The 27649-nt window shown below is 40.6% G+C and overlaps 1 protein-coding gene across 1 annotated transcript in view; it reads left to right on the top strand.

Annotated features, from left to right (window-relative positions):
* Positions 1 to 27649, top strand: part of FGGY (FGGY carbohydrate kinase domain containing) — a 79796-nt gene that overhangs the window by 40204 nt on the left and 11943 nt on the right. Inside the window, exons 5-9 of the mRNA XM_062497208.1 lie at positions 331 to 392; positions 5524 to 5671; positions 7000 to 7074; positions 10218 to 10338; positions 12939 to 13033. Coding sequence (XP_062353192.1) covers positions 331 to 392; positions 5524 to 5671; positions 7000 to 7074; positions 10218 to 10338; positions 12939 to 13033 — 501 coding nt within the window. The remainder of the gene's footprint in view (positions 1 to 330; positions 393 to 5523; positions 5672 to 6999; positions 7075 to 10217; positions 10339 to 12938; positions 13034 to 27649) is intronic.

Genomic DNA, 27649 nt, shown 5'->3' on the forward strand with positions numbered 1-27649 from the left:
TGCAGAATGAGAGAGACTAGAGGACATGCAGGGGGTGTTGGACAAGAGAAAAGACATCCTTTCACATTACTCTCCTGACTGAAGAGCTGCATGCTTAGCATTTGGCTGGCTTTGGTGCAAGGTTGTTTGTTTCTCTTACTGTTTATACACCACATCCTGAATTTCAGTGGGAGTTTTGCCATTGGCTTCGCTAGGACTAGGATTTAACACTTTATGAGTAACTTAGAAGCTCTCTTGTCTTTTTTAGAGCTATGACACTGCCTTTCCCTTTTCCAGGATTGCATTTTCAAGATGTAATCATCCCCAAAATGTTGCTTTTCTCTTTTTCAGATTGATCATGTGGTGCGAGGCCACGTCGCCTTCCCAGAATTAGAGGCAAAAGCTGCAGCCAGGTCACTGTTTTATTCCTTTATCACATACCTGCCTTACAGACTGATGCACTCTGTATTCCCAGCAGTGGCCTCATTCTCAGTCATGGGAATTAACAGTCTGATAGTGGGCTGTGAATATTTACAAATACTTTCCAGGTGATTGCTCCTAAATATAAGGTTTAAATTCCCTTCAGATACCTTTGGCACATCTAAGTAATCATATTAACTTTTTGCTTTTCTATCCAGCCCAAGGTGTTTCTTGATTCCATAGCACCAGCCCTGTTCAGCACACCTTCATGCCTTGGGCTAACAATATGTCTTAATTTTTAGGTGAAATGATTAAGCTCCAAGGATGGGATATAACTTAATTAAGAATATATTTATTCAGTATTTATGAAACAGTCATCTAAAGGAAGATGTAGCCATTGTATGAGAAACTCCTGCTTGGCAGCACAAATAGAACAGAGAAATCCAGGATGATTTTTCAGACAAAACTTTAAATGGAGGGGTGACTTGGAGTTAACTCCAGGATTCCTTGAACTGTGTGTGATGTGGAATTTGAGCTTGTTCTGCTTTAGAAGTGGATGAAGACAGTTCAGATACTTCTGTCAGGCCTGGACTTCCTCAAGCTTTTTTGGCTTGGACTCATTCTAAGATGGTTCACATCACACCCAGAGAGGTCTTAGCTGAATGGTTGGGCACGTTGGATGAAAATGTGATTCTCTTTTAATGTCTTTTTCCTCCTTAGATTAAAGAAAAAACCCAGCAAGCTTGGCATTTTCCCTTCAGTTTCTCCCTCTAGTCTGAGAAGCAGGGTCAGTCCTGACAGATGGATTAAGCACGTGCTATTACAAAGTTATTTTCAGTCCTCTCTGGGGAGATAAAGCTCTACCTGGTTTCTCTGGATGACCCTTCCTTGCTTTGCAGGGCCCACTGCCTTACTTGTTTGTTAAGAACTTGACCAGGATTCCCAGAAATGTACTGGACTTCATTCAATATGAAACAGATTCATGCTTCCTAGAATTCTCTTTGTTGTTCTCTGGAAAAGGAAATCAGGAAATAAATGCATCTGTGTATGTTTGGAATAAAGATTGAACTGGGTCTTTTTCAAAATTCTGACTTCCAGGCCATTTTTCCAGTGCCCCCATTTGAAGCACAAGCACAAGACAAACAGCTTAGTCTGTAATGCCAGGATAAACTATTTTTTAAAAAATTTCTATGGAGTAGCCTACTTGTGTCTGCTGGGTCTGATGCTGAACTGACTGACCACAAACAATGCCACAGTGCAAAAACTGAGATTGTGATATGAACAGGACACTAAACACAGAATATTGGCAGTAGAACTCCTTATTATCCAAGGGTATGGAGTAATAACTTTGAATTTGAGTCTCCTGTGGTTAGTAACATGGTGTAGAATAGCACTGATAGTAAAAGTTGTAATATTTTATAAAAAGAGTGATAATATTTTATTAAGTTAATTTGCTCAATGGTATTTTTATAATGCTTTCCAGGTATCACTCTCCTAATGAAACACTGGTAATGCTGTAAATCTACTAAACAAGTCTTGTATTAATTCTTTCATCTTCTGTCTCCCTGTTCTTCTCAAATATTTGTTAAATTTGAATAATTTAATTTGAATGACCAAAAATCAGGAAAGTTGAAATTGGAACTTCTTTCCCCTTATTTTTTCCTTTATATTTTTCCATGATTCTCCAAACTTCAGCCTTATCATGGGTACAAGTAGCAAGCAGCTGCTGTTGGTCAAAATTCTAGATTATGTGTTTACCTACATTAAGTCATGTACACAGAATAAAAATAGTCCCAGAATCACAGGATGGTGTGAGTTGGGAGGGACCCAGTCTCACCCCTGCCTTGGGCAGGGACACCTTCCACAATCCCAGATTGCTCCAAGCCCTGTCCAACCTGGCCTTGGACACTTCCAGGGTTCCAGCCACAGCTGCTCTGGGCACCCTGAGCCAGGGCCTCAGCACCCTCACAGGGAAGAATTCCTTCCCAATATCCCATCTAACCCTGCCCTCTGTCACTGTGAAACCATTTCCCCTTGTCCTGTCATTCCTGGCCCTTGGAATTGTCTAGAATTGTCTTGAATTTCACTGGAATTCTCAGCAGAACAGTTCAGAGAATTTGGTTTATTATGTTTAAGGGTATTCTCTGTGTGGCTGTAGGAATTTGAATCTGTTCAGCCATTGCAAATAGCCATGGAGGGGAAACCAAATGATAATTCCATACTTTGGTGGGCAGTTCCATATTGGCTTTACTTCCCATGCTGGGTGCAGTGCAGTGAAGAGTTAAGCACGTGCATGTCTGGATCACTAAAAAAAGAACATCAGAGGTCACAAATGCTTGCCTCTTGCTTGTTGCTGCCTGTCACCTCCTTCTGCTCCCCAAGCCTGTCCTCCCTTTCTCCTGATGCTGCTAAGAAGCAGGTTTGGAATGGCAGGTCCCTGCTGAGCAGCTGACCTGGGAAGTTTCCCTGGGCAAACTTTCCTTTGCCCCCATCAGAGCAGATTTCCAGCTGTTTCAGCACCGGTGTAGGGATTTGTGGTGACTTGTGAGGGTGTGAGAGGCTCAAGACAACCAGCTCTGACCACTGCTGCTGAAGGCCAGGCTTGTGCAACACTCCCAGTCCCATTCCTGGGTTCCTTTTTACCCTTCTTTTACTGGAAGTGGGGAGGGTTGGATTACACAAGGATTTTCTGGACAATTTAAATTTAGCATTTGGTCTATCTGATGGGAACAATCTGTGAGCACCAAAACATGGGGTTTTTCAGGCAATTCAGCAAGTTGCAGAAATTGCTGTGATGTGTCACTTTTGCTCTTCATCCTTTGTAATGTGTAGGTCTGACATTTAGTCATCACTGCTCTGTTAAATCCTGTGCAGGTAGATCAGAGTAGGAAATGAAAATAAATAATATGATCATTTTTGCTTTTAAAGTCTAAATAATTCTGTTTACTAGAATGACCATTTATAATCTGCTAGAGAAGAAAAGTGTCTAACTGACAGCAAAGTTTGTGTGTCCACTGGGGCTTGATGAAGTGCTGTTTTAGGGCAGAATTCCCTTTCCTATAGATCTCAATGCCATTTATCCATCTAAAGAGATATCTCCTGAAAAGAAAGCATTGAAGTTACACAGCATCCACCAGCAATTCTGGGATCTTTCTAGCAGAATAGAAGAATCATATTTTGCAGTTCTCTGTATCTCTCCTTGGTTTAGAACCTTTATTTTTAAATTTAGAAATCCAAAATTTTTGGATTTTTTTTTCCCACTTAAAGATACCTGCTGGCATCTTCCATGACTCCTGAACAGATTAAATACCAACCAGTGGTTGCTTTCTGAAGTAGTTTCCCACGTATGAACATAACTCTGGGCAGACTTGCATTGATTTCTTATTCTCCACTTTCAGCACAGTTCCTTTCTCATGGCAGCAGCTTGAGCTCAGCTATGCTGGTCAGAGGCAGCTGCCACTGATACTTTCAGAGAGAACTGAGTAGAAGAAGCTCCAGGAGGTGATGGTGTTATCCTGTATTAAACACAAAGGTGGTAAAACAGCATCTGGCAAGTGTTTGAGGGATTTTGCTGGTCACTCAGCCCAAATGTAGTGCCTTTAACCCTTATCTGTATTTAGGAAAAAAATAAAATGTGAAAAGGTGTGGGAAAAAAGTATAATTCCAAGGTTATGTGGATCTTAAGTATATTTGGCTCAACTTCAGCCTCCTTTTGTTCAGTCCTTGAGTTCTGACAGAGCTGCACAAATGGCTAATCCTTGTGAGACCAATCAGCCAGGATGGAGAGGATTGGAGAGAGAGGCTGGGATGTCTGATGGGTCTGTGGTTGAGTGAAGCTTTCCTTTTGTATCCTTCCCAACAGTCAAACCATGATTGAGACTGGAATTAAAATGACTTTATCCTTAGCATGTACTGCTTGTAGTGGAGTCTTTAGGGATGGAGAAAACAGGGCCACTTTTACAAGAAAGAGAAAGAAGTGATGGTGACCTCCAAATTATCATAATTTGGGTCCAGGAAGACACATAAAATACATTTTAAAGGACGTGAATAATGATGTAAATTAGTTATTTTAATGTCTTCCAAGTGTACTTCGTTTTGAATGATATCCTCTGATAGTGTACACATGGTAAGGTATAATTGAAAAAACATGCAGCTGAATGGTTGAATGCAAAGTATAAATATACAGCTGCTAGTGGGTCAGAAGTCAAACTAGTAAAGCATATGCCAAATTCCCTTAGGGATCTCATTAGTGCATGATTGAATATACATGTAGAGGCTAAATGAATATCACTGTTTGGGTCTGCAGTGGATGAGACAATGACTAATCAATTGTAATTAGGGTTAGATGCTGTTATTGACCCACATGTCTAGAATTAAATGCCCCACTTGGAGATTTCCAAGGGATTGGAAAATATATGTGGGTTTGTTTGTGATAGGATGAGTGTTTGAAAAAAAGTATTCTGAGCATAATTGCAACATTTTTAAAATGGAATGTCACTGGAGTCATTGCCAGCTAAGGCACTGAAGAATTCACCATTAGTCCTAAGTCCAGGAAAAAAGTCTGTTGGATATTGTGGAGTTGGATGTAGCATCTGAACTTAGATACAATCATATTTAGGCCCATGTTGGGCTCCTCCCTAAATTAGCAGCCACTCACTTTCTCTCCTCCACCCTTAGTGCTTCATTTTAATCATGACACACACTGAAATAATTATGGTTTAAAAAAGGAAAGCTGTACATCCAGCACTATTGATCAATCAGAGAAATTTTTAAACATTTGCAAAGGAATTTGGTTTTCATTTCTGTCTGGAATCCTCCTTACTCCTCCCTCTCAGCTGTGGGAGAGGAGCAGCAAAAGCCCCCAAATCTCGAACAGCTCTGGGGACTCTTAGCAGTCAGTGGACAAACTCAAGGTCACATAACCTCCCCTCATCTCGGGAAATTAAGGAATTCTGATACCTGTTGAGCACATGTGCACAGAGAGATCCCCTGCAGTGCCATGGCTTTGGCAGGCAGTGGGATTTTGCCATGCTTTGATGGGGTTCCTGCATTTGGTGGTAGTACAAATGTTTTATGTTTGAGGAATAACCTCCCCCCTCTTTTTCCATCTTGTTTTTCTTACAGTGCTCACAATATATATACATACTTGAACAGTCACCTGGATCTGATTAAGAAATCTTTGCCTGTGGGTTTCCTCACTGTTGATTTACATGTTTGGCCAGATTTCCATGGTAACAGATCTCCCTTAACAGATCTGACACTAAAGGGCATGGTAAGAAACAGCCTGTCTTTGCAAAAAGGTCAATACAGGGTAAAAAAAAATGCAGTTTGGAAGGAGCTTTTCTTCAATTTTGAGTGTACTCTTCCTTAGCTATTTACACTATCCCAAAGGACTTGGGTTTCTTGCTGCATTGCTGATGTTTCAATAGAAAGCCAGAGATCATTGTACTTGAGATATCATTGCAGCCACTTTAATTTTCTAAAAACTTGGGGAATGTTGTGTGTGTCCAGGTACCTTTCCTAGGAATCACATTTCACAGCTCTTGCTGTTGTTATCTCACCTGTGTACCAAATCTTACAATTTGTTGCAATGAATTTCAAGAGACATTTGAGTAAACCTGTCTGGGTAAGGAATGAAATATTCTGATGATTAGTGGTTGATTTAAACAGTTTTTCATCCCATCATTCAGAGTTTGGGCGTTCCTCTTCCTTGAATTTACAGTGGTAGATCAGCTCACTCACAAACCAGGGCTGTGCAGAACTGTAACAGAAGGGTATCATGAGAGTGTCATTTGACTGTATCAAAATACCTGGTGATGAACGCAAAAATCTCCTTCAAAATGCCAAATTGTCCTTGAAGTGAGCCTCTCAAGCTACTCAGCAGCACCAAAATCTGTTGTATTTAAGGCTAAGATAGGAAAGGCATAAGCACTGCTGCATGTTTTAAGCCACAAATGAGGGAAACATTAAAAAAAAGGGCCTATATATTTTTGGGTCCTAATAATACCTCCATTATTTTATGAAAGAATTACAAGCTGCAGCAAAATCAGAATTTCTTGGGTATGATTACTGTGTGCAAATACCGGTAATAGCAACCCATTTTTTCTGCCACAATTGTCTGTGTTCAGGTCTTGCCTGATATTAATCCAGAGTAACTACAGTGCAGTATTGATTTATGTCAGCGTAAAGGAGGTTAAGATATAGTATTTAATTATTAATTGTGTTTCAGTGTTAGGGTGCTTGGGAGGGAGGGGGAGAAATGCTTTTAAAAAGTTATTTTTATGTAATAGCATTTTCATATTATTACATTAAATACATTAACGAACAATATCTGAGTCATAACATAAAACTGTCAGAGTTAATCTATCTATAATCCCATACAATATGCTGTTTGTTCTTTATTTCTTCACAAGGGCAAGGATAATTTATGTGGTTCTTCCCCAGATCAGGAATAACATGTTTAACATAACATTATGTGTACAGCTCACAGGAGTGAGGCTTGGAATTAGCACTTAAGACTTGTTACAACAAGAAGCCATAGAGAATAATGGAGTTTTAGTTTGGCTGGATTTTTACTTCTTCTTTTTGATCTTTGCACAGGTTGTTGGACTAACATTGTCTCGGGGTCTGGATGAACTTGCCCTTATCTACCTGGCCACGATCCAAGCCATTGCTGTAAGACATTTTTAGTGCATAAAAGAAGAAATGAATTGTCTCGTGTTCTGTGCAGACTGATCATTCCCTTCTGCTAACCAGATTTCTAATAATACATGAGTTCACTTAATGGGCTTCTTAAAGGAGCAAGATACTGTTGACCCACATTGGTGACCACTCCCAGCTGGAGGATAATCAACAGACTGTGGGGGAAGATGTTCTCCTAAAATAAAAAAATCTTGTCCTTATGGCAATTCTGTACGTGGAGCTTTTGCCTCTGGTGCAGATGTGAAGGAGGAGGCTGACAGCACAAGGAGCAGTGTTAACATCCCAGCTGTCTAGAGGGAGGCTGAGAGAGGGGGAGAAAAGCTCTGGCAATTGTACAAAGACCTCTGTGCTGCCCTGAAAAGCCTCAGCTTCAGATTGTTCCCATATCCATGGATCTGCCTTCCCTGCCCGGTGGGTGAGGCAGAGCTCTGTGCCAGGCTGAACAGGGCTGTGCTTCAGACCCACCAGGGCACGTCTCCCCCTCGTGTCCCTGCCCCAGGGGGACAGTGCCAGCCTGTGGCCATGGCTGGGCAAGCAGGCAGGGCAGGAAATGTCCCTCGTGCTTGCCAGCACACAGGGATGGGGAATTGTATCAGTATACTTTTCTTTCTGCCCTGATTTTCTCTTGAACCCAGGATTTCCAGTTCACGAGAAGTTCTGTTTTGAGGTGAAAGCCTGGCTCACACAAGTGGTTTGGAAAGCCTGGCTCAGGGTGTTTCCAGGGGGACATGCTGTCCCCAGCTCGCTGGTGACTGAAATCCACATTCCTTTAACATCCTTTCTGTTAGCAATTTTTTTTTTATTTTTATTTTTTTAAGGTTTGTTGAGGTGTTTTTGCAAAACATGAACAGTCTGAAGAATTGGGGAGTTTTCCTGACAAAACTCTGCTCAGTTGGAAAACTTCCAAACTCCTCTCCTGGTTAAACAACAACTTTTCTAGGCTGGGTCAGCCATCTGGGATGGAGAGGGTGGGCGGCTGCTGTAAATTTACTGGGAATTGTTCATCTTATCTGTTAACCTTCCCTCTTCAGCAAATAACGAGAACTTAACCCCTGCCTGGGATTCATTGTTGTGAGTTTGGAGCCTTTTGCAGATGAATGTAGCTGGGTTATACCTGATGCTTCAGTATAATCCCACCATTGAAAGAAGAATGTGGAGGAGAGGCTAAACAATGCCAGGGACTGATCCTGCCCCTGAAAGGAACTTCCCAGTCTGGAACAGGTGCCCTGTGATTATCTCGTGCTAACGAAGTGGAAACCTTCTCTGCTGGAAATCCTGGGAAAGTCACCTATTATCTCATTATATGATACAGCTCAAACTTTGTTGTAAAACACAAACACTAGTCTTGAGCAGTGAATTCAGCAGCTGCATATCTTTTGGAGAGCTGATTGGGCTGATTTAATATAAAAAGGCCATATTGTAGTTTTCTTTTCACTGTAAGTTAAGGGAAATTATTTTCCCCCAAAGCGTTATTGAAACAGTAGCTAAAAGGTCGACAGAGAACATTGGTTTTTACTTGATAAATGTACTAATTGCTAATGGGATACCTAAGAAATTAAATTTTCACTCCCAAACTTAGCTTCACTTTCATTGAAGGAAACAGTTGTAGTAATCCTGTACCGTTAACTGTCTTCAATGGGTGCAAGATAAACTTTAAACCTATGTAAAAATCTTGTACAAAGTATAGGCCTGCCCACAGAATGTTAATCTCTAGTTTTCTTTTCAGCAGGAGATGCTTTTTCCTTTTTATATAAAATTTGCATTTGAAGCCCCTCAATTTGCATTTTCTCTAACCCAGGATTAAATTAGTTCCCCCCCACCCACAGTGAAATAAGTCTGGCTTTAATTTAAATTGCTGTGTGAATACAATTTTCCAGGCAGGTAAACACAAAATAATTTTCACAGCATGTTCTTTCTCAGGGTCTTTGACGTGTGTATGTTGTGAGAGAAGTTGTTAATAAATTTGAATTTCAGAAGCAATGAAAGAGAATCTCCTTTTAACTATTCTCTGCAAAATGCAATGCAACAGTTGGTCAGATGAGAACATGATCAGAGATGCAATTGTGGCCGTGCAGCCTGTTCTGGGCAGGCAGGCTCCTTTTGGAGCAGTTTATTTTTCCATAATTAAAATCGTGGCTGTGCAATTTGGAAATCAGCCCTGTGTGTCAATAGGGAAGCCATGGATTTAGTCAGCTGGGGCTGGGGCTGCTCAGGTTCCTCTGAACTGCTTGTCTAAAAATCAAAATACATTTGAAGGCCTGTCCAGAATAGTTCTGGGCATTCACTGTGGACGTCTCCAGCCTGGTGGAATCCTGCAAATTCAATTTTTCAGTAACTTTATTTGAAGAGGGGTTTGCTGTAGCTGCAGCCCTCTTAACGAATTGCAGCACGGACTAAAGAAAACTTAAATAACAGTTTATGAAAACTCTGACCAGATTGTGTTTTGTGAGGTATCTGCCTGCCAAGAGTCAGCCTGGGCAACATTTTGCCTCGAATTTGACATTTTGTCAAGTCTGAGCTTCAAATTTAACTTCCAAGGTGTTACAAAGAGCTGGGAATTATTTTTGGTCAAATAGTTTATCAAAGAAATGGAAAAATTTTTGCAAGAGGGAAATAGGTAGAAGGTTGACTTCAGTGAGGAGGGAAACAAAGCAAACAAAAAGGATTTTTTTATTTTAATGGCAAAGCATTTGCTTCTGCCATTCTGATTCAAGTTTCTCAGAATGGAGGCTGTAAATGAAAAGTTTAAAATATTCCTGCATTCTAGATGTTGCAACTAATCCAGCCATGAAGTGGAACATTTTATTTTGCATAGGGCAAAGGCCAAGAGAAATAGTTAAGCCAATACAAAATTGTTCGGGTTTTCCTTTTTGCTGAAAAGACAGAAAACAGTTTTTTATTTGCTGTTCTCTTTTTGTTCCATTTTTTTTGTTCTGTTTGTTTCGCTGTTTGGCTTCCGAATTGAAACCTCTTTTCTGGAGCTGGATTTTCAGATGCTGTTGTACAAAGTAAAGAGAAGGTTTTGATGGGGATGTCTTTGCCATGCCGGTGTAGTTCTGTTCCTGTGGCTTCTCTCCTGTGCTCACCTGGTTCTGTTTTTCCCTCCCTTTTTGAAGCTGGGAACAAGACATATTTTGGAGGCGATGCAGGCTGCAGGACATGACATCACCACGCTGTTCCTGTGTGGTGGGCTGAGCAAGAACCCTCTCTTTGTGCAGATGCACGCTGACATTACTGGTAAGCTTGGGCAAGTGCATGGAAAAGAGTGTAAATACTCTTTTTTTTTTATAGGTGTCTAAGTACTTTGTCTTGGGAAAAATGGAGACTTTCTTTATATAGCACTGTATGTTGCTGCATGGCCAAAAACGTGTGCAATGAAATGTTCCTTCTATTGGCTCCATCCTATTTGACTTGTGACACTTCCTGCTCATGCTGGGTATTGTATCTATTCTACAGAATAATTCTTTCCTGAACTGTGCCTGTGTCACTGATGTGCTTTAGAGGACAACGTCTGGATCCTTGCTCCTGCAAGGTGTTGCACTTGGTTTTGTAGAATTCTTGGTGGGTGGAAAGCCCTGGGTATGTGTTTCACTACAAGAGGAGCTCTCAGGCCTCCATGGTTTTTTGGTCTCCCTTCAGCCTGTATGTGTTGGACATCTCTGCACACCTGCAAGTCAGTTGAATACACTTCAAAAAAAAAGTGGAAAAAATAACAAAATTTAGTGTAAAGGATTTCAGAGAAACCTTGAGTGATGTGTGTTTTGGGTTTATTTCAAATTAAGATCAGTTAAGCTGTGATAAATTAAGTTTAAGGCCCAAATCTGGGGCATTTAGTGTGGAGATCTGACTTGCCCGAACATCAAACCACATGTTATAACCCTTATGGACAAACAAAAAATATAATGCCTGTTGACCTTAAAATTCACTAATTATATTGGAGTCGAAGTGACCCTTTGTGAAAAATCATGTTAAGTCCATGCCTTTCCTTCAAAAACTCACATATTTTAGGTGATTTTCAGCTATACATAGAGTGGGGCTGCTGGGTTTTGATGTGTAAAAGAAAAGGTTTGTGAAAAGGTATTCTGATTAAAATGTAATCACAAGTTCTTTGACTGTAACTAATGGCCAAGTACAATTCAGTACAAAAAGGCCTTTTTGCAGTCTGGAGTTCTCCCCCATTTGTAAAATCAGTGACTGACAAGGGATGTCAGAGTTCATCTGACTGAAATGCTCTTGGTTATGTTGAACTCATTAGAGCCTATCAGATAAAATAACTAACATTCCAGGATCAATCCCCCATTCTTTCCTGAAAAGAAAAAAATCTGAATATATTATTGTTACCGACAAATGCCCATGACTCAGCCATGCAGACATCCAATAGATAATTCCACAGGCCACTTAAAAAGTATCTTGATCTTTTTGTTTGCCTGGTAAGAATTCCGCATTCATTCTGACCATGCGGGAAATGGGCAGTAAATTTTAGAGCACGCTGAAAATTGCTCACTGACGCCTGGCAAACAGCCACGGAGCTCTGAGCTTCAGCTTTAGATTTGCTGTTCCAAGCTGACCCAAGTCCTGAGCTGTGCTTCAGCTGAACTGGAGGAATGCTCAGGTGACAGGGCAAACTTTGCATCAAGTAACTGAATGCCTGGTGTGAGGTGAATTTGCTTTGTGTCAGTAATTGCTTTTTATATTATTAATTTTATTTCTCTTTTTGCTAAGTGTGTGTTTTGCCTTTTTCCTCTATAGAAGTTGTTTGTGGCTGATTTTAGGACTTCACCCAAATTTCAGCTCCTTCTAATCTTCCAGGTGGCTCTCAGGAGCAGCATTTTTTGGGGCAAAATATCATGGTGACTGTTCTGAGTAGGAATCCCTGCTCCCACCCCTGTGTTTGCATCATCATTCACTGAATGACATTATCTCAGTACTGTTAAATACAGACACATGCCAAATACTGCAGGATTATTAAATTTTTCAGCTTAGTGAGGATAAGCATCTCAAGTGCAGCTAGAAAAGTATTTAGATTTATGCTCTTGGTTTAGACTTTTCAGGGGAATTAAGAAAGCAGGCTAATTTTTGTTTGCTTTTTTAGCCTTTTCCTGCTTTTCTTTGCACTAGTGAAACAGGTCTCAGAAAATTCTGCATAAACCAAGGGAAAGTATGTTCTTGATAGTACCCATGGGTGATGAAACACTAATGTTCAATTCTGCTTTAGAATATATATTGTTCACTTGTTTTCCCAGTGTTTTAATTTTGTTTTCGAGTGTCTCGCACAATTTGGAAGACAAGATTTCTCTTACTATTTCATACATAGCTCGAGAAAGTTTACTAGTCATGTTTTCATGTCTTCCAGCAAAACCAGACTGGCTTTGTCGGCCGTATGTTCAAAACCAAACACAAAAACAATCTTTTTGTTTGTTTGTTTGTTGAAAACGAAATAAAAAGGAGACTGCCTTGTTTTCCCCTCCAGGTCAGCTTTTAATAGGCACGTGGGTTTGGAGGGTGTGGGTAACAGGTTTATACCAAGCTCTTTGAGTGAGATAAGTAGCCAGTGTAAAAGATCTGAGGGGGATTGTTTTTTGTGTGCTTTATGTTCTGCATTATATTTTACTAAAATGATTTTATTTAAATGCCACACTTTCCTTGGAACTTGGAACCACAGAGCAGAGACATTTACATTAACCTACAGCAGGTTGTAGCTATGAATGGGGGTTTTAATAATGGTTTTCAAGCCCTTTTTTTTCCCTTTTTTATGTCTGTCTTTTTGGGTTTTAATCATTTGTGGAGCTGCTGGTGCTGCTGTGTTCCCTAACAGAGCCTGGCTCTTCCCTCTGCAGGCAAGCCTGTTGTGCTGTCCAAAGAAGTGGAGTCTGTTTTGGTGGGTGCTGCTATTCTTGGAGCTTGTGCTTCTGGGGATTTTGCATCTATCCAGGTAAGCAGCACCTGATTGTATGTAATTTTTTGTTCAGTTGTAATGTGTTTTACACCTTGACTTCTGGCACCACACACCCACCTTAATCCAAGTGGAAAAGTTTGTCCCTTCTGCACAGCCAGACACGATCCAGCATTGCTTTCTCTCCACCCCCTGTTTAACTCCAGATATTACTTAGGTGTGTTGAGGACTCATTTGTCTTTAGGCTGTGGGGACATGCATAGAAACTGCTGTGTATGAAGTTAGCCCATGTAATTTTACAGACAAAACAGGGAATTTGGCAAGGCTCTGATCCTGCAGGAAGGTCACACTTTCATCTCAGTTACATTTGTCCTACTTTCCTTCCTTCATATGGAGGAATATTAAGCATCAGAAGAAACATAGCATTATTTATGCAGTAAAAAATAACACATCTTAGCTCTTGTCTTGCTCCCAGTGAATGCAGAGTTAATAATGAGGATGGAATTTCATGTTCATTCATGTTACTTCAGTCCATTAACTGCTGAAAAAGTAGCAGAGAGGCTTTTATTTTTAGTGGATCCATCAAAGCTTGTCTTAGCTGCATTTATACAAACAAGAGTGGCATCAGAAACCCATAGATGGGCCTGACTACCCCAAATCATGCCTGTTTTCCCACCTGGCAATCCCATAAGCCATGTCCTCTCTGATGCTGCACAAGGAAACTGAACAGCATAATGCAGTTGGACAAAATGATTTATCAGGATGGTCCCTAATACGTTTGTTGCATTTTTCTTTACAACATCAAGCACAGATATTTGTGTATGAAATTTTGCACAAAAGCTTATCTGGAGATACTTTGTGAATAGGGAGTTCAGCTCCTCGACCTGGTTAAATTGGTGCAGTTCCACTGGAATCAATAAACGGCTCAATATAAGCTGAGGAGCTGGGCTGTGCTTGGCACTTCTCCAAATGGGAATATTTACAGTGCTGTGTAGGTTAGCAGGAAAAGCAGTTTCATGAGAATGTTTCCATTAAAATGAATCCCACTGCAGCAAATACACAGTGCAACATATATATCTATGTGTAATAATTCTAGTGCTTGTAAGAAGGCCTTATTTTTATAAATGTAATTTCAGTAGCAACTTGTTGGTGACAGGACTTCATATTTAATTCTTACTCTTCTGTTAATCTTCTGCCTTCAAACACATATTTCATTCCATGTTTTCCACTACTGTACAATAACTGAACATCTCAAAACTGATTTTAAGACTGTTTTTATCAGCATTTGAAAAATATAATGTTGTGAAGTTTTCTGTGTTGTGTTTTACACAATTTTCGTGTATCCACTTACTTCTAGTTTTTAACCCTGCCCTTATAAAAAAAAAGATTAAATAAATAAAATAAAAATATTTCAGAAGAATATGCAGCAATGTCACAACAGATACGAATATTTTCTAATGATTTTAGGTACGTGGGATCACAAGGGAGAAACTGAATACATTTATTTTAGGGTCAGGGAAGTGTGAATGTGTATCTACCATTGCAGGTCAATAACCTCCCTGACATTTATTTTTGTAACACATCTTCCAAAACATCCCTTTCTTAGAGGTGCTGCTGGAAACATTCAGCAGCTTTGTAGACTTTGCAAATACAGGTTATTACCTCTCCTCTAATAGATGGTTTGTGCTTAATTACTGTGCTTTCCAAAGCTCTTTGTTTGCTCAGTGTAATAATAAAGGAGACAACTGTGGGCTTTTTTACAATAACATCTTTCCTTATGTCTATGGTTTTTTAAAGGGGATTTTTTACTTCATTTTTCCCAGTCACTGGTCACATTTATCAGAATAATTTTTGGACATTTCCACTCAATGTCAGAATCAAAACGTTTAAAAGCTGCCTGGTTTTTATGGGTTGCCTGTTCTCCACTTTCTAAAACTCAAGCAGTTTTAGAAGAGTTTGGAAGTAGCACCCAAATCTGGATCCCTCCAAATCACTTCTACTAATCTTAGTCAAGCTTTGCTGTGCTCTGCTGACAAGAACTCTAGCTGCTGCCCACCAGGGATGCAGAATTAGATGGAATGTGCATCCTGTAGGTATTTGGGGCATGGGGCAGCCAGGTCAGAGCAGCTGCATCACTCAGAATCTGGACAAAAAGGCAAGATCCTCAAAATCTCCCAGGACATCCTTTTCAGCAGAGGAAAGACAAGGTTGGTCACCTAGGGAAGAGCCAATTCTGTGGTAAACTTGTGGAGTAGTCAGAGTTAGACTTTATAACTGAACAGGGTAAGAAATATGTTGGAATTGGGTGGTATTTCTTGGGGTAGGTCTGTGGCTGTGGTGGTGGCTGCACTGTCATCCTCCTGCACAGCCCTGGTGCTAGGTTCTGTGGTGCCCCATCACTGAGGTTTGCAGATGGGGGATCAGCTGCTTCAGAAGATGTTTTTTCCAAGGACAGGCAGTCACTCACCACATGTGGCTGTTAATGCACCCACCCCACGTGGGACAGCAGGAGCCTCACCCTGACCTGTCTTGGGCAGTGGGTCCTGGTGGCTGGAGCACTAAACAACTTCTCCTTTATCTTTGGTATCCCTAAATAAGTTTATTCTCACAAAGAAACAAGCAACCACATGCCTCTTGTCTCTTCTCCCTCCACACACTGCAGCTCTTTGAACAATTCAGCATTTTGTTCATGTGTTTTTCTTCATATTTCAAGTGATTTGTGCAAAGCTTTTCATGCTTTCTACTGACTACATCTGTATTAGCACCAAAATTCTCAATATGTTGAGCCTTTACATAGAAGCCTTGGAAATAAAGGTTAATGCAAAAGCTGTGACCAAACAGTTTAATTTGCAAGCTACTAGTGTGGATTGAAAAGTTGAAGCCCCTTGAAGCTGCAATTTCTTCTTTAGGTAATTCTATCAAGGGAAGATTTATAACCTCCATCTCTCAGGCCTGGTCACCATATGCTGTTGCTTCAAAGAATGTTGACTTCCCTATTTTCCTCTTCATTTACTCTCCCTGCATTTTTCTCCTCTGTGGTAAAACAATTGGTCTATCCAAAAAGAAAAAAAACACACAGTGTGGTGAGTTCTTCCCCATTTCATCTCTTGGTTATTTAGTCTCTAGAAACTCCGGAAAGGGGAGAAAATCCTCTGAATTTCTTCTTTGTTTATCTTTTAATTTGCCCCTACAAATGCTGCACACTTTTTCTCTGAGTGGTTTTGTGGGAGCTCTAACCCAGCCTGGCTGGACCCCAGCAGACAGTGCTGTGTAAAACAGTGTGACAAAAAGATTTTTGAAATCTAGAATGCATTTTTGGAGTTTAGATTTTTGAAATACGTGTTGTATTGAATGAAATAACCTTAACATGGCTGGTTTAGATGGGTCAATTTATTGGTTCTATTCCTTTCATGCTGAGCAGCAGGATCCTGCTTTTCTATGGGATTGTTTCTACAGTAAAAATACAGTTTCCGGTTGAGCCAGCCAGCAATTCCTTCTCAGTAAAAATGTTCAATAAATAAATGTCAAAGTTTCCAGTATATCCTCGTTACTCTGCCTCACTTGTACGTAATTGAAAATGGGAAGAAGGTGCTGTTTGATTTGGCAGTCATCCAGCTAATTTTTTTTTTTTTTTTTTTTTTTGGATAGCCCACTCTTTGGGACAAAGCTATACACCAAGGGACAGGATTATTGCCTTATAAAACCCTGCAGCCCGCTGACTATTCCTTAATTGCATATTAAAGCAATTCATAAAATTACCTGTATGGAACCAGATTACCAGATTTATTTTGGATGTGCTGCATTCACGTGGGGCATTGTTGCTGGCCAGCATGGGGGAGAAGAAGCTCTGATTTTCTAGAATGCATTTTGTTGGTAGCACGCTGTAATCAGCTTTCTGTGAACATTTTTCATGTGAAACACTGAGCTAGAATTCAGAATCTACATGACTACAAGATTTTTCAAGTATCAAATTGACTTTTGTGGGAGGTTTAGTCTATCCTTTGTTGGTTTTGGTTGTTAAGCAAGTTGATGGTATATCCTGCAAAATGATAGGGAAAAGCCTTTTCATTGTTTCTATGAAGTGTATCACAGGTATGTAAAAATGAGTTGCACTCTATAGGAAGAACTGTTAGGTAATTATCTTGTGGATTATCTGAATTATTTTGCAGCAGTGGCATCTGAGCAGGTGAAGGACCCCCTGTGTCCTGTCTGCAGCCCTGGAAGCTGCCCCAGGAGCTGTGGGGATCGTGGTCCCCTGGCTCAGAGTCTGTGGACTGTATTGCAGGTGGGAGTTGAAGTTAAGGTGGTGCAGAGAAATAATTCACTCACAACTGTACTAATGGAGTCTGTAAGAGTTTTGTTCATGCCCTGCTGGGTTTTGCTTCATTTAATGGACATCTCCTCTCACTTGTCTCAGGGTGATCTTGGGTGGTGGAACACAAAGGGAAAAATCAAGTAACAAGCCCCACAGATAGCACAAGTTTTATAAAGATCAGCCAGGAAGAACATAGGATACATGGAGTGTTTGCCTTGTAACAATTGAAGTGTTGCAGGCAGTCATGCATGTAAAGAAGTTCCTGAGTACAATTAGTCCACAACCTTGGTAATAGACCAACTGGCAATGGGGAAGAGACAACTTTCTCATAAGAACACCCATAAATAGTACTGAGACATATTCAACTTTTGTGCTGACGGGACTGGAGGGGGTTAGGCCATTTCCATTTCTGGATCAGGCCGTTTCTGGTGTAACTTCGTTCCACTTGTTTCAGTGGACATACTGCAGTTGATGATCTGATCCTCTATTCCTCTTCCAAAGCATCACCTGTCAGGCCATTGATTGAAATTCATGCAAGCGTCCTGTGATTTCCATATTTTCAAAAGCAAGGACTGAGTGGAAGATCAGGGAAGGGATAAGTTTTTCCTTAGAAATGGTAATAACCTGGGAAATCAAAAGAGGAAATAAAATTACTTCTCCCTGTTGAGTTCAGGAATGCTGCCTTCCCTCATCTCATTAAAAATTTAAAGCACTCTTGTTTTTGAGCAGGGTGAATTAGTAATTAAGTGCTATAATCAACTTGTGTAAACATAATATTGAAGGAGAACAGAAAATTAATCATTTCGTTGGCTTGCCTTACCTAATTAATGCACCTTTTAACAAAGGCCTTCCTACCATGTTGTTTTTTTTCTCTCGTTCCCTTAATCAGAAGATTTTGGAAAGGAAGAGGAAGGAGATGGTTTTTCTTAGGCACCATGATGCACACAAGGAGTGTGTTATGGTGCTGTGACCTTGCCTTTCTTTTCTTCAAGAACACCAAATCTGGGCATGTAGAGTTTGAGCCTAAGATTTAGTGGAGACCATCCTCGGGCAAAAAATAAAAAGCTCTTCTAGGTAGGCATTGGTTTGTGTGGCCTCTTCTTCTAAGAGACTTTGAGAACCAAACTATTTCATGTAAGATGTTCATTGGCTCTGAACAATATTTACATCTAACCAAGCCTGGGCTCAGGGCAATGACTTGGCAGTAGAACTCCATCTCTTTACCTCTTTCCTTGGTGTTTTGACACTGAAATATGGCTTTCCCTAGTTGAGAGGTTTTTTTTTTCCCTTGTGTAATAAAGTTAGATTTAATATGGCACGCATGAAACCACCAAGATACTGGCAATTCCTCTGGCTTTTGTATAGAGTCAGCTGCCTCCTTACCAGAAATCTTGAGAGAAATATAGATGAGAGAGAGAAATGAAAAGGCAGTGATTTGATGGCCACTGTCCAGTTCCTTGTGGCCTAGTGTTTATGGTACAAAGAGTGCCTTTTTAGTTAGCATATTTTGGCCTTACTGTCAGAAGTCTTTGCAGTGAGGGTAAAAAACAGATGAATCACTACTACTCTTTTGCCCTAAGGATGATCCTTCTGTATTAAAGCTGAGGAATATAAATGCTGGTTTGTCTCTGCCAAGCATAGAATGAGCTTTCAATCAGTTTGAGAGTGTAACTTCTTTTCACTTTCCAAGCCACAATAAATATATAGAAACCTTTCTACTTTCTTTCAGCTGACTGCAGTGGACAGCATTTCCATGTGGCTGGAGTTCCTCTCTTGGTGGGAGTTAAGTCACACACGCAAACACCACCATGTAGGGATCACAAATCTGAGATGTGGCTGTAGCTGCTCGCACGATGCTTTCACAAAAGTGCTCAGAAAAGTACCCTGTGCCTTGTTGCTGTTTACTGACATGTGATACTGGGTGACATCTGTTGCCCTTCTCATTTGAGGTCTGTTTGCTTTACTAACTTTAACATTTCCACATTGCTGTGCTGCTGAAGTGCAGATACACAAATCTCCTTGCAGTCCCCAAGGTCCTTTTATGAGAAGCAGAGCTGCCATCATTTGATATCGTCGTGTTGGCTGCCTTTTATACTGGAGTGGAGAGAAATAATTCTGTTGCTGTGAAATGTTCTTGGGGGAGTGCAATGTCTGGTGCTATATGTTGTCATACATTTGATGTATTATCAGATCAGTACATGCTGTGCAGTAGTGTTTAGTTCATTGTCACAGCAGATGATATGTGGTTGGTTTATATCACTTGAAATTATTACAGGTAAAAACTTGTCTAAGTAAATGTCAAAGTTTGTCATAGCAGGTCATATAGCTGCTGCACTGACAGATGATCTTAGTCCACAATCCTAATGCAGCATTCCCAGTTAATGGAAATCAGGGTTGCTCCAGGATTTCAGAGGAGTGACACCAATTTACTCCAGTGCCCCAGCTCAGTCAAGCACTGGGGTGCATCATCTGACTTTAAAGCAGGCAAGAAGCTCAGCTGGAGACAGGCTGAAGTACTTTACTGGATCAGAGCCCAGATGGGAATCTGACACAATTCACTGGGAGATGACACATCTTGAGATGATAAAGGTGATTAGAGCTCTTGCAGTTGGTTTGTGTTATTGCTCCTTCAGGAACAAGTTGTGGATGCTACAGGTAATGGGATACAAAAGCTGTGTCTTTTGTTAAGTGCTGTCGTTTTTGTGGAAGCTCAGCGTGCTGCATTTGAAATGTCATGCAGTACACAAATGTTCAGATTTGGAATTTCTCAGTAACTCTTTAATGACAGGGAAAGGCAGCTGCAGTGAGTCCATGTGATAGATTTGCTATAACAGAACTGCCCATTTACAGGAGCTGAGTGTTTGGCACAGCTCTCCTAACACTGGAGGCAGCAACCTCAGCAGTCTAGTACTTAGGGATGTGGCCTTGTTGTTGCTCTGAAAGCAGAAATGAGCATGAAATACCACATTAATGAAGTAAAACATGTCCTTTAATTTGGGCATTGGTGGAAGGAGATGGGGCACCATGTGTCAGGATATCAACGTGACTTCCCTGTTTATTAATTCTGGCTGAGACTGGTGATAAAGATTTTATTACCTATTTTTCACATTTACAAGGAAGGACTGAAGTGGTAATGAAGACCTCTTGGAGAAAAGCATTACAAAAGAAATCTATTTAATCTGTCTTTATGCTGAAAGTGTAGCTGGCTTGGCCCAGTGGCACAGCTCCACTGACTTCTCCCGAGTTCTGGATCTTTCACACCTGAATTACTGTGTTAGAAGCAACCACATGTACATGAATATGACCTCTTCTTGTCTGTAGGATTAACACTTACATTGTCATGTCTTTCAGCTTTTTAAAAACTCACATCAGCTGATGCTGGCAAAGAATAAGATATAGTGTTTTGTTAATCTGCACAAGTTGAGACTCTTACTAAACCAATGGTGTTTTTCTCATCTGTCAGTAAGCCCAGGACCTGGCAAGCAGGAGAAAAAATGCTGCCTGGAATAGTTCAGCTTCTGCTGCTGAGTATTTTTGTAACAAACCATGAAATGACCACAGTGGAGCTTGTCTAAGGAGATGTACAATTAGTTGCTTTTTTTTTTTTTTTGCTTTTTTTTTCAAGAAGAATAAGATTAAGATCAGCTTGTAGAAGTTTAATAATATCACAACTTTACAGTTTTTCCAGCTTGCTGACCCTGTCTTTTCTTGAGGAAAACCATAAATATGAGGAAATCATAAATGTGTCTTTTTAGTAGATAGATACTTTCTTAAAAATGTACTGTGATCCTTCTCCTTTCTATTTTAAGGACCAATTTTATCCATGTACTCAGAGACACAGCTGAAGTCATTTGGACCTTGGACTCCCCTTCTGTCCAGGCCATTTAAGCAGGGAAAAGTGTGATGGCAATATTTTATAGGAAGGATGAGGACAAAGGAGGGTACCATGGATCTTCAGTAACTGTCAGTACCCAAGAAGGTCCTTTTCAGAGCAGGTCTTGCTTAAATGATGTTTGGGATGTCAAACAAGTTAGAGTCTCTCTGCCCTCACCTCTTCAGTAGCTGAGCAGAACAACCTTCAAGTTATGCACTGGAGAATTGGAAACTCAATCTGGCTGCATTGTGAGATTAATTTTCCATCTGGGATTTGCACTCTTGCAATGTCAGCACAGGGATCAGACTGTTCCGTGGCGAAGCATGAGCATGTGGAGTCACAGCACTGTCTGAAATGCTTCACACTGAAGTTTGTGAAGGACATTATGACCACTTAGTTGTGGGATTTGGTGCCACTAATTCAGATCATTATGACATACTTTTGCTACCCTATATTTGAAAAAGTTTTATGTTTTACATGTCCTATGTTATCCTTGCTCCTAAAGATGTCTAGAGGGGTTTGTTTCTTAACATATTCTCTCTATGTATAGTTTAACAAGACTGTTTACTATCTCAGAGTGTGCAATACATTTTATTGTGGTTAACAGTAAAGATATTTTTCTTTATTCACTTTCATATAATCACGGATCTGAAATGCTGAAAGAGAGATCCCATAACATTTATTAGAAGGCAGCTGCTTTTTTAACATGTCTTTCCTCAGAATTGGAATCCAATTCTCATTCTCTTTTCTTTGTTCAATCCTGTGTTCTTGTTTCCTTGGTTTCTTAGATACAGACATATAACAACCATCCCCAGCCCTTTCCTTCTTGTTTTGAAACTTTTCACATGTCCTGTGTTTAAAATTTCTGAGGCACAGTTTGAAGTTGGGCAGCGAGGTATAGAGAATCCATATGAAATCCCTTTGTGGCTCTGTTTTGTTTTTACTGGGACATGTGTCCACATAATGAGTAGCAAGACCATAATTGTCACTCTTGAGGGAAATAGAGGCAGAAAAGCTGACCACCAAGTGGGCATGGAAAAGCCTGACTTGCAGATTTTGCACAAAGATATTCCTCCAGATGAAGCTTGGAAAACAGTGGAAGAGCACAAACAGGGAGAACTGCTGTGCCCATTTCTTGCTGTGCCTTATAAGTTCACAGCAAAAGCGAGCTGGGTTGTTGTCTTAGGAATGATTTATGGGGCATGTTCTCAATGTGTAGCATTCCTGGGAGATGAATTCCTCTGAGCATCACTAACCCTCAGTACAGAAATACCTCCTGACCCAGGCAGGGCCTGTTTGTGTGAGCACCTGCTGTTTGCCACACAGCTTCCAGAGAGTCTTTTGCCAGGTAGAGGTTTTAGAGGGGAGTGTGGGTGTGGGAGCTCTGAGGGGAGCACAAGTTTTGGGCAAGGAACAGAGAGAAAAATGATGTGGCAATGGACTCCTCACTAATGAGGGATGGTTAGATCTGACCATGTCATTTCTTTGGGAGCTTGGGAAGCACAGGGGACCCTTTGAGGGAGAACACTCTGAAAAGTAAAACAACTTCTATTCAATAGTTTTTCTTTTGAAGAGTCTCTGCATGAGAGGCATATATGGGATGCCTGTACCATTGTCCATCCCAACCTCTCCTTCCCAAAACCATGGGGTGGATGATGATAACACATCAGCTTTGAAAGGTGCCTTCACTGCCCAGCCCTGTAGCACAAACACCTTGGATGTATTCAGCAAAATACTGCTGAGCCTTAGACCCCTTTTGCTTTCAAAATGTCTGGTAAGACTTAATTTTCACCTAATTTTCCCAGATTGGTGGTTTTCTTTATGTTGTTGTGAAATCACCCATTTCTGTTAACTTTAAGTAGTTTAGGTATTGAATGCTGTATCTTTAGACCTGACTGAGGGAAGCAGCTCATGTGTCTTGCAGCAGATAAATGGGATGTGTGTTAGGCTCTAGATTGGGAGCTGGCACTTAACTTAGGTGTGGGAGGTGAATAATGGCCCTAAAGATGCTAAGCTGTGTGAAGCCCTTCTGATAAATGGGGCTTTTTTGTGATGAGCTCTCCTCACGTTCCTGGACTGGTTGGCATAAAAGCTTTGAATATGCAAGCACATTACTCATTATTTACTGGTTGTGGTTGCAAGGTCGTTTAATTTTGCAATAGTCCCATCTAAGGGATGATTCTTGCATTGCATGAAAGGGAGACAAAACAAGATTCACTTTCTTTTTTTTTTTTTTTTTAATTTGCTCTGTATAACTTTACCCCTGTAGATACTCAGCACATTTGCCATAAGACACAAAGTGCCAAATGTCAAATGTGTGGCTTTCTGGACATGGCCATTCCACTCATTCCAGAGGAGAATCAGGCATGGACAGAGAATAAAGATGGGAATGGGGCTTTTCTCTTTCAGCACTAAATCCCCAATAGCCACCATCTCCCTCTCCCTGCTCCCACTCAGATGTTGTTTATTCTTTCCCCTTGTATTCTTGCCTCTTGTTTGTGCCTCTTTTGTTTAGTAATCTCTCTTCTCTCTTCTCTCTCTCTCTTCTCTTCTCTTCTCTTCTCTTCTCTTCTCTTCTCTTCTCTTCTCTTCTCTTCTCTTCTCTTCTCTTCTCTTCTCTTCTCTTCTCTTCTCTTCTCTTCTCTTCTCTTCTCTTCTCTTCTCTTCTCTTCTCTTCTCTTCTCTTCTCTTCTCTTCTCTTCTCTTCTCTTCTCTTCTCTTCTCTTCTCTTCTCTTCTCTTTCCACATCTGATTCCCTTACCTGTGTCTTCAGATAATGAAAATCAAGAAATCAGGGATGGTTTGTGCTTCACTCAGTGCTGATCCTTCACCTCAGGTCCCCTCTCAAGGCTTGCAGGACTTCAGTAAAGCCTTGTGCCATGTCCTCTGTTTTATGGGCACAGCATATGAACAGAGCACTGACTGGACTGTGCCAGTGTTCTTGGACTGGAAGAGGGAAGATTTATGATGGCACTGATCACAGTGCTAAAATAAACTGTCCTTCCTCAGCCAGAGGAATAGGGGTTTGTAAATGCCAGCATTTTATACACAAACTGAAGGACAGGGCTGAGGGAGCCAGCTGCCCAGGTTAGCTGCTCAGGATCTGAACATGGCAAGGCTTTAAAAGCGGAGAGCCAGAAGAAGTCATTTATATTAAAACAAACTCTGTCATGAGTCATTTGATTTCTTTTTCTCTTACACACATAGTTTATGTCCCAGGCCTTCTAAGGCCGGGGTAACATCTGATACTCTTTAAGCTGAGCTGGCTCTAATAGGAGTGGGATCCTGCTTCCACTTACACTGTACCATTTAGAACTCTATTTGAGTCTTGTGTTTACAGGCTGTAACTGTTACTTATTTGTCATTTTTATGGTAATAAAAAGATTGTCTGTGATTCTGTCCTTGCTGTGCTGTTGAGTAGCTCTGTGTCCTTCAGCAGCAGCAAAGGAAAAGAGGGGCTTTTGCTTTTTACCTCATTCATTTTTCTCATGCAGCTCCAGTCAGGTCAGCAGGTAAGAGGGGGTGCAGGTTCTTCCCATCCTCCCCAACCACCGTCTCAGTCTACTGATGCCAGCACAACATCACTCCACATTTTTCACACCATTTGAATGACGTGAATGTGATTTTTCCTCCCTTATCCTTCAAAAGAGCCAACACCAAAGAGTACCCTGTCTGCAAAATACAGCTTTATCTCTTTTACCATTTTTCTTACCTTTTAATTCTCTCCTTTATCTCATCCCTTCTGATCCAAGGTTTTTATGTAAACATTTTTGCCAGGTGCAAAAAGTAGTTAATTGCAGGTAGGAGATGTGAAAGGTATATGAATTCTTCAAGTCTTGTTCTCTGCTTATGCCAAGGCCTATAGAGACCTGAAAGGGGAGAATGAAATACAGACAATGGGCAGGAAAGCTTTGTCCCACTCCAAAGTTTACAGGGAAAGGCTTCAATCCCTCCCCATCCAGCTTCCCTGGGCAAGGATAGCCCTCCGGCCCCTCTGCTGAAAGAAGCTGCACCTTAATTAAGAGCATGACTCTTGTTCCCTCTAGTGGCTAATTGCACAGCATCTCACACCACTGTCATTCCACTGCCTTCCTGCTTCCCTGCCCAATTTTCCTCCCATGCACCTTTTTTAATATGTCTTGTAACTGTCTAAATTTCTCCAAATTATGGTATTTGCCATTCCTTGGACTGTGCCTTCAGAAAGCTGGAAACTCTCCCATGGATAGATGCAGCACAGCAGTAGGATTTAGAGCTGGAGAGGTTTTTGCTCATATTCCACCCATGGTGGATTTTTCTGCAGCGTTACCAGGAAGGGTTAAGGAAAAAGGGCTTTTCTTGGTTTATCAGCACCCCTGCTCCTATTGTAATTCCTTAAGTATGAACAGATATGGATGTCCAGAACTGTTGGACACCTCAAATCCCAGGCTTGCTTCATGTCCTGGAGATAAGGAGTGAGTTGCCTGGCTTTCCAGATCAAACAAATAGCCTGTAAAATGTAGTGTAGTATTTCCTAAGGACGCAGGAAAAATTTGGTGTTTGCCAAAGTAGTTCTTTTTAACAACCTGTAATGGGAGGTACTCTGAGCTAGTTCAAATTGCACAAACTACTGCAGCACTAAGTTCTTCTGAGTATAAATAAAAGCAGAATTTTGCAATGAGAAAACAATCTGTGTTAGCTAACTTGAGAGGCAGAGTACATAGACTTTATTCCCACCTCAGCTGCTGACTTTGTCTGTGACTTTGTTCAAGTTGTGTAACTTTGTTCTTCATCCTCTTGACTTGTGAAGCAGAGATCTAGTGATGTTTACATACCTCAGAGGTAGGGTTTATTGTTGCATTAAAGTGATAGAACAAAAAGTGCAAATAAAATCTACGATGATGCTAAATGAGCTGTCCTAGTGGGTTAAAATAAGTCAGAATGGAAAGGTTGCAGATTGACAACACAGTTACACATAATTGGAACATCTTTTGACTTCAAAATCTTACCTTAGAACTGCAGTTTATTACTGTGTCAATTTTCATTGCTATGTATATAATATGGAGGATGGTTTATATACTATGGCGTGGTTACAACTCTGATGCTTATATCAAGTTTACATTTACAGCATTCAGAACATTTAAAGATTGTGTTGTACATCTGCACAAAAATGCACTTCATGTGCAGAATTCTTGTTTTTAGAGAATACTTGGGCAGGAATGGGAGACCACATCCTTTAAAGCACAAATTCACTCAGGGTTTGGATTGGCAATTTCTTAGGAACAGCAAAGGCTAATTCCAGATCAGCATTTTCATTCCCAGCCTGAAGCTTTAGATATCTAACACTGCCCAACACATAACTGAGGTGCTCTTTTTGCTCAGACCCTTCTAAACTGCAGTTGTAGACATTTATGGAGATTTCTGAAAGTCAGATGTTGCCCTTTTTGACTGCAGTGGGACCAGGATTAGCAGAAACAACAGATGCATCTTGTATTGCTGGGCATTTTCTTTTCTGAGGTGCATCTGAAACTGATTTGTGACAGGCCAGTAACCCAATGAGCGTAATGTAAAACAACCAGCAGGGTAAGACCTCCTCCATAGAACTGTATCCTTTTTCTTGCATGCCTGGGTTGCATTTTTTTAAATTAAGTTACTGAGTTGTAGAATGACCCGCATTCCTTTATTCCTGTAAAACCATAATGACTGACAGCTTTTAATTGCATGTACTCCTACGGTTTGTTGGGAGAGGAGGGGGCAGGATGGGATTCTACCAAATGTTTGAAATAAGAAATTGAGAAAAGATTGTTGAGCATGAAAAAAATGGCTTCTTATCAAGGGTCTAGTTAGATATGTTGCTGATCCTGTCTGATCTTATACAGGTCTTCACTAATTATTCCAATGTCAGTAACCAAGCTAGAGCTGAACAATGGATAAGTGTGTTTAGAAAGGTGTGCAGTAAAATTCAGACTTACATCAGATAAAAGTAATTTAATATCTTTCCCTCCATTCTATACTTGCCACAGCCCAAGAAATACCTTTGAACAAAAACTAGTTGTTTTTTTTTTTTTTTTTTCAGATTTGCTGCATTAAGCAATTTCCAAACTACAGAATTGCTGCTAATGGAAAAGTGAAACAAATCTGGGATTTTGAGCTAGTGGAGTGTTCGTGCAAGTGATTAGGCTGTACAAAAGGAGCATTCATCTTGAAATGACAGATAAGTGCTAAGGACAGGACTGAAAACTGTAAATATGTTAGCACTTTAAGCGAGAGCACAGCTTCAGCACTTGCGAGACTCATCAGCTGCTGTAAACAATATGGATCTTTGAGCTGATCTCTGCAGAGATCTCAGCACATCAGATAATGATAGAGTTGTTCATTTTTGCTTCCTCTGTTTTGTTTTGGTTTGTTTTTTTTTCCCCTTCAGAAAGTACTTTCTGCAGATAACAGACCTGTGGTGCTGCCAGCACACAGTCACCTCCCTCCTGGACCA

The sequence above is a fragment of the Cinclus cinclus genome, chromosome 8 (assembly GCF_963662255.1).
Source record: "Cinclus cinclus chromosome 8, bCinCin1.1, whole genome shotgun sequence".
In the NCBI taxonomy this organism is placed as follows: domain Eukaryota; kingdom Metazoa; phylum Chordata; class Aves; order Passeriformes; family Cinclidae; genus Cinclus; species Cinclus cinclus.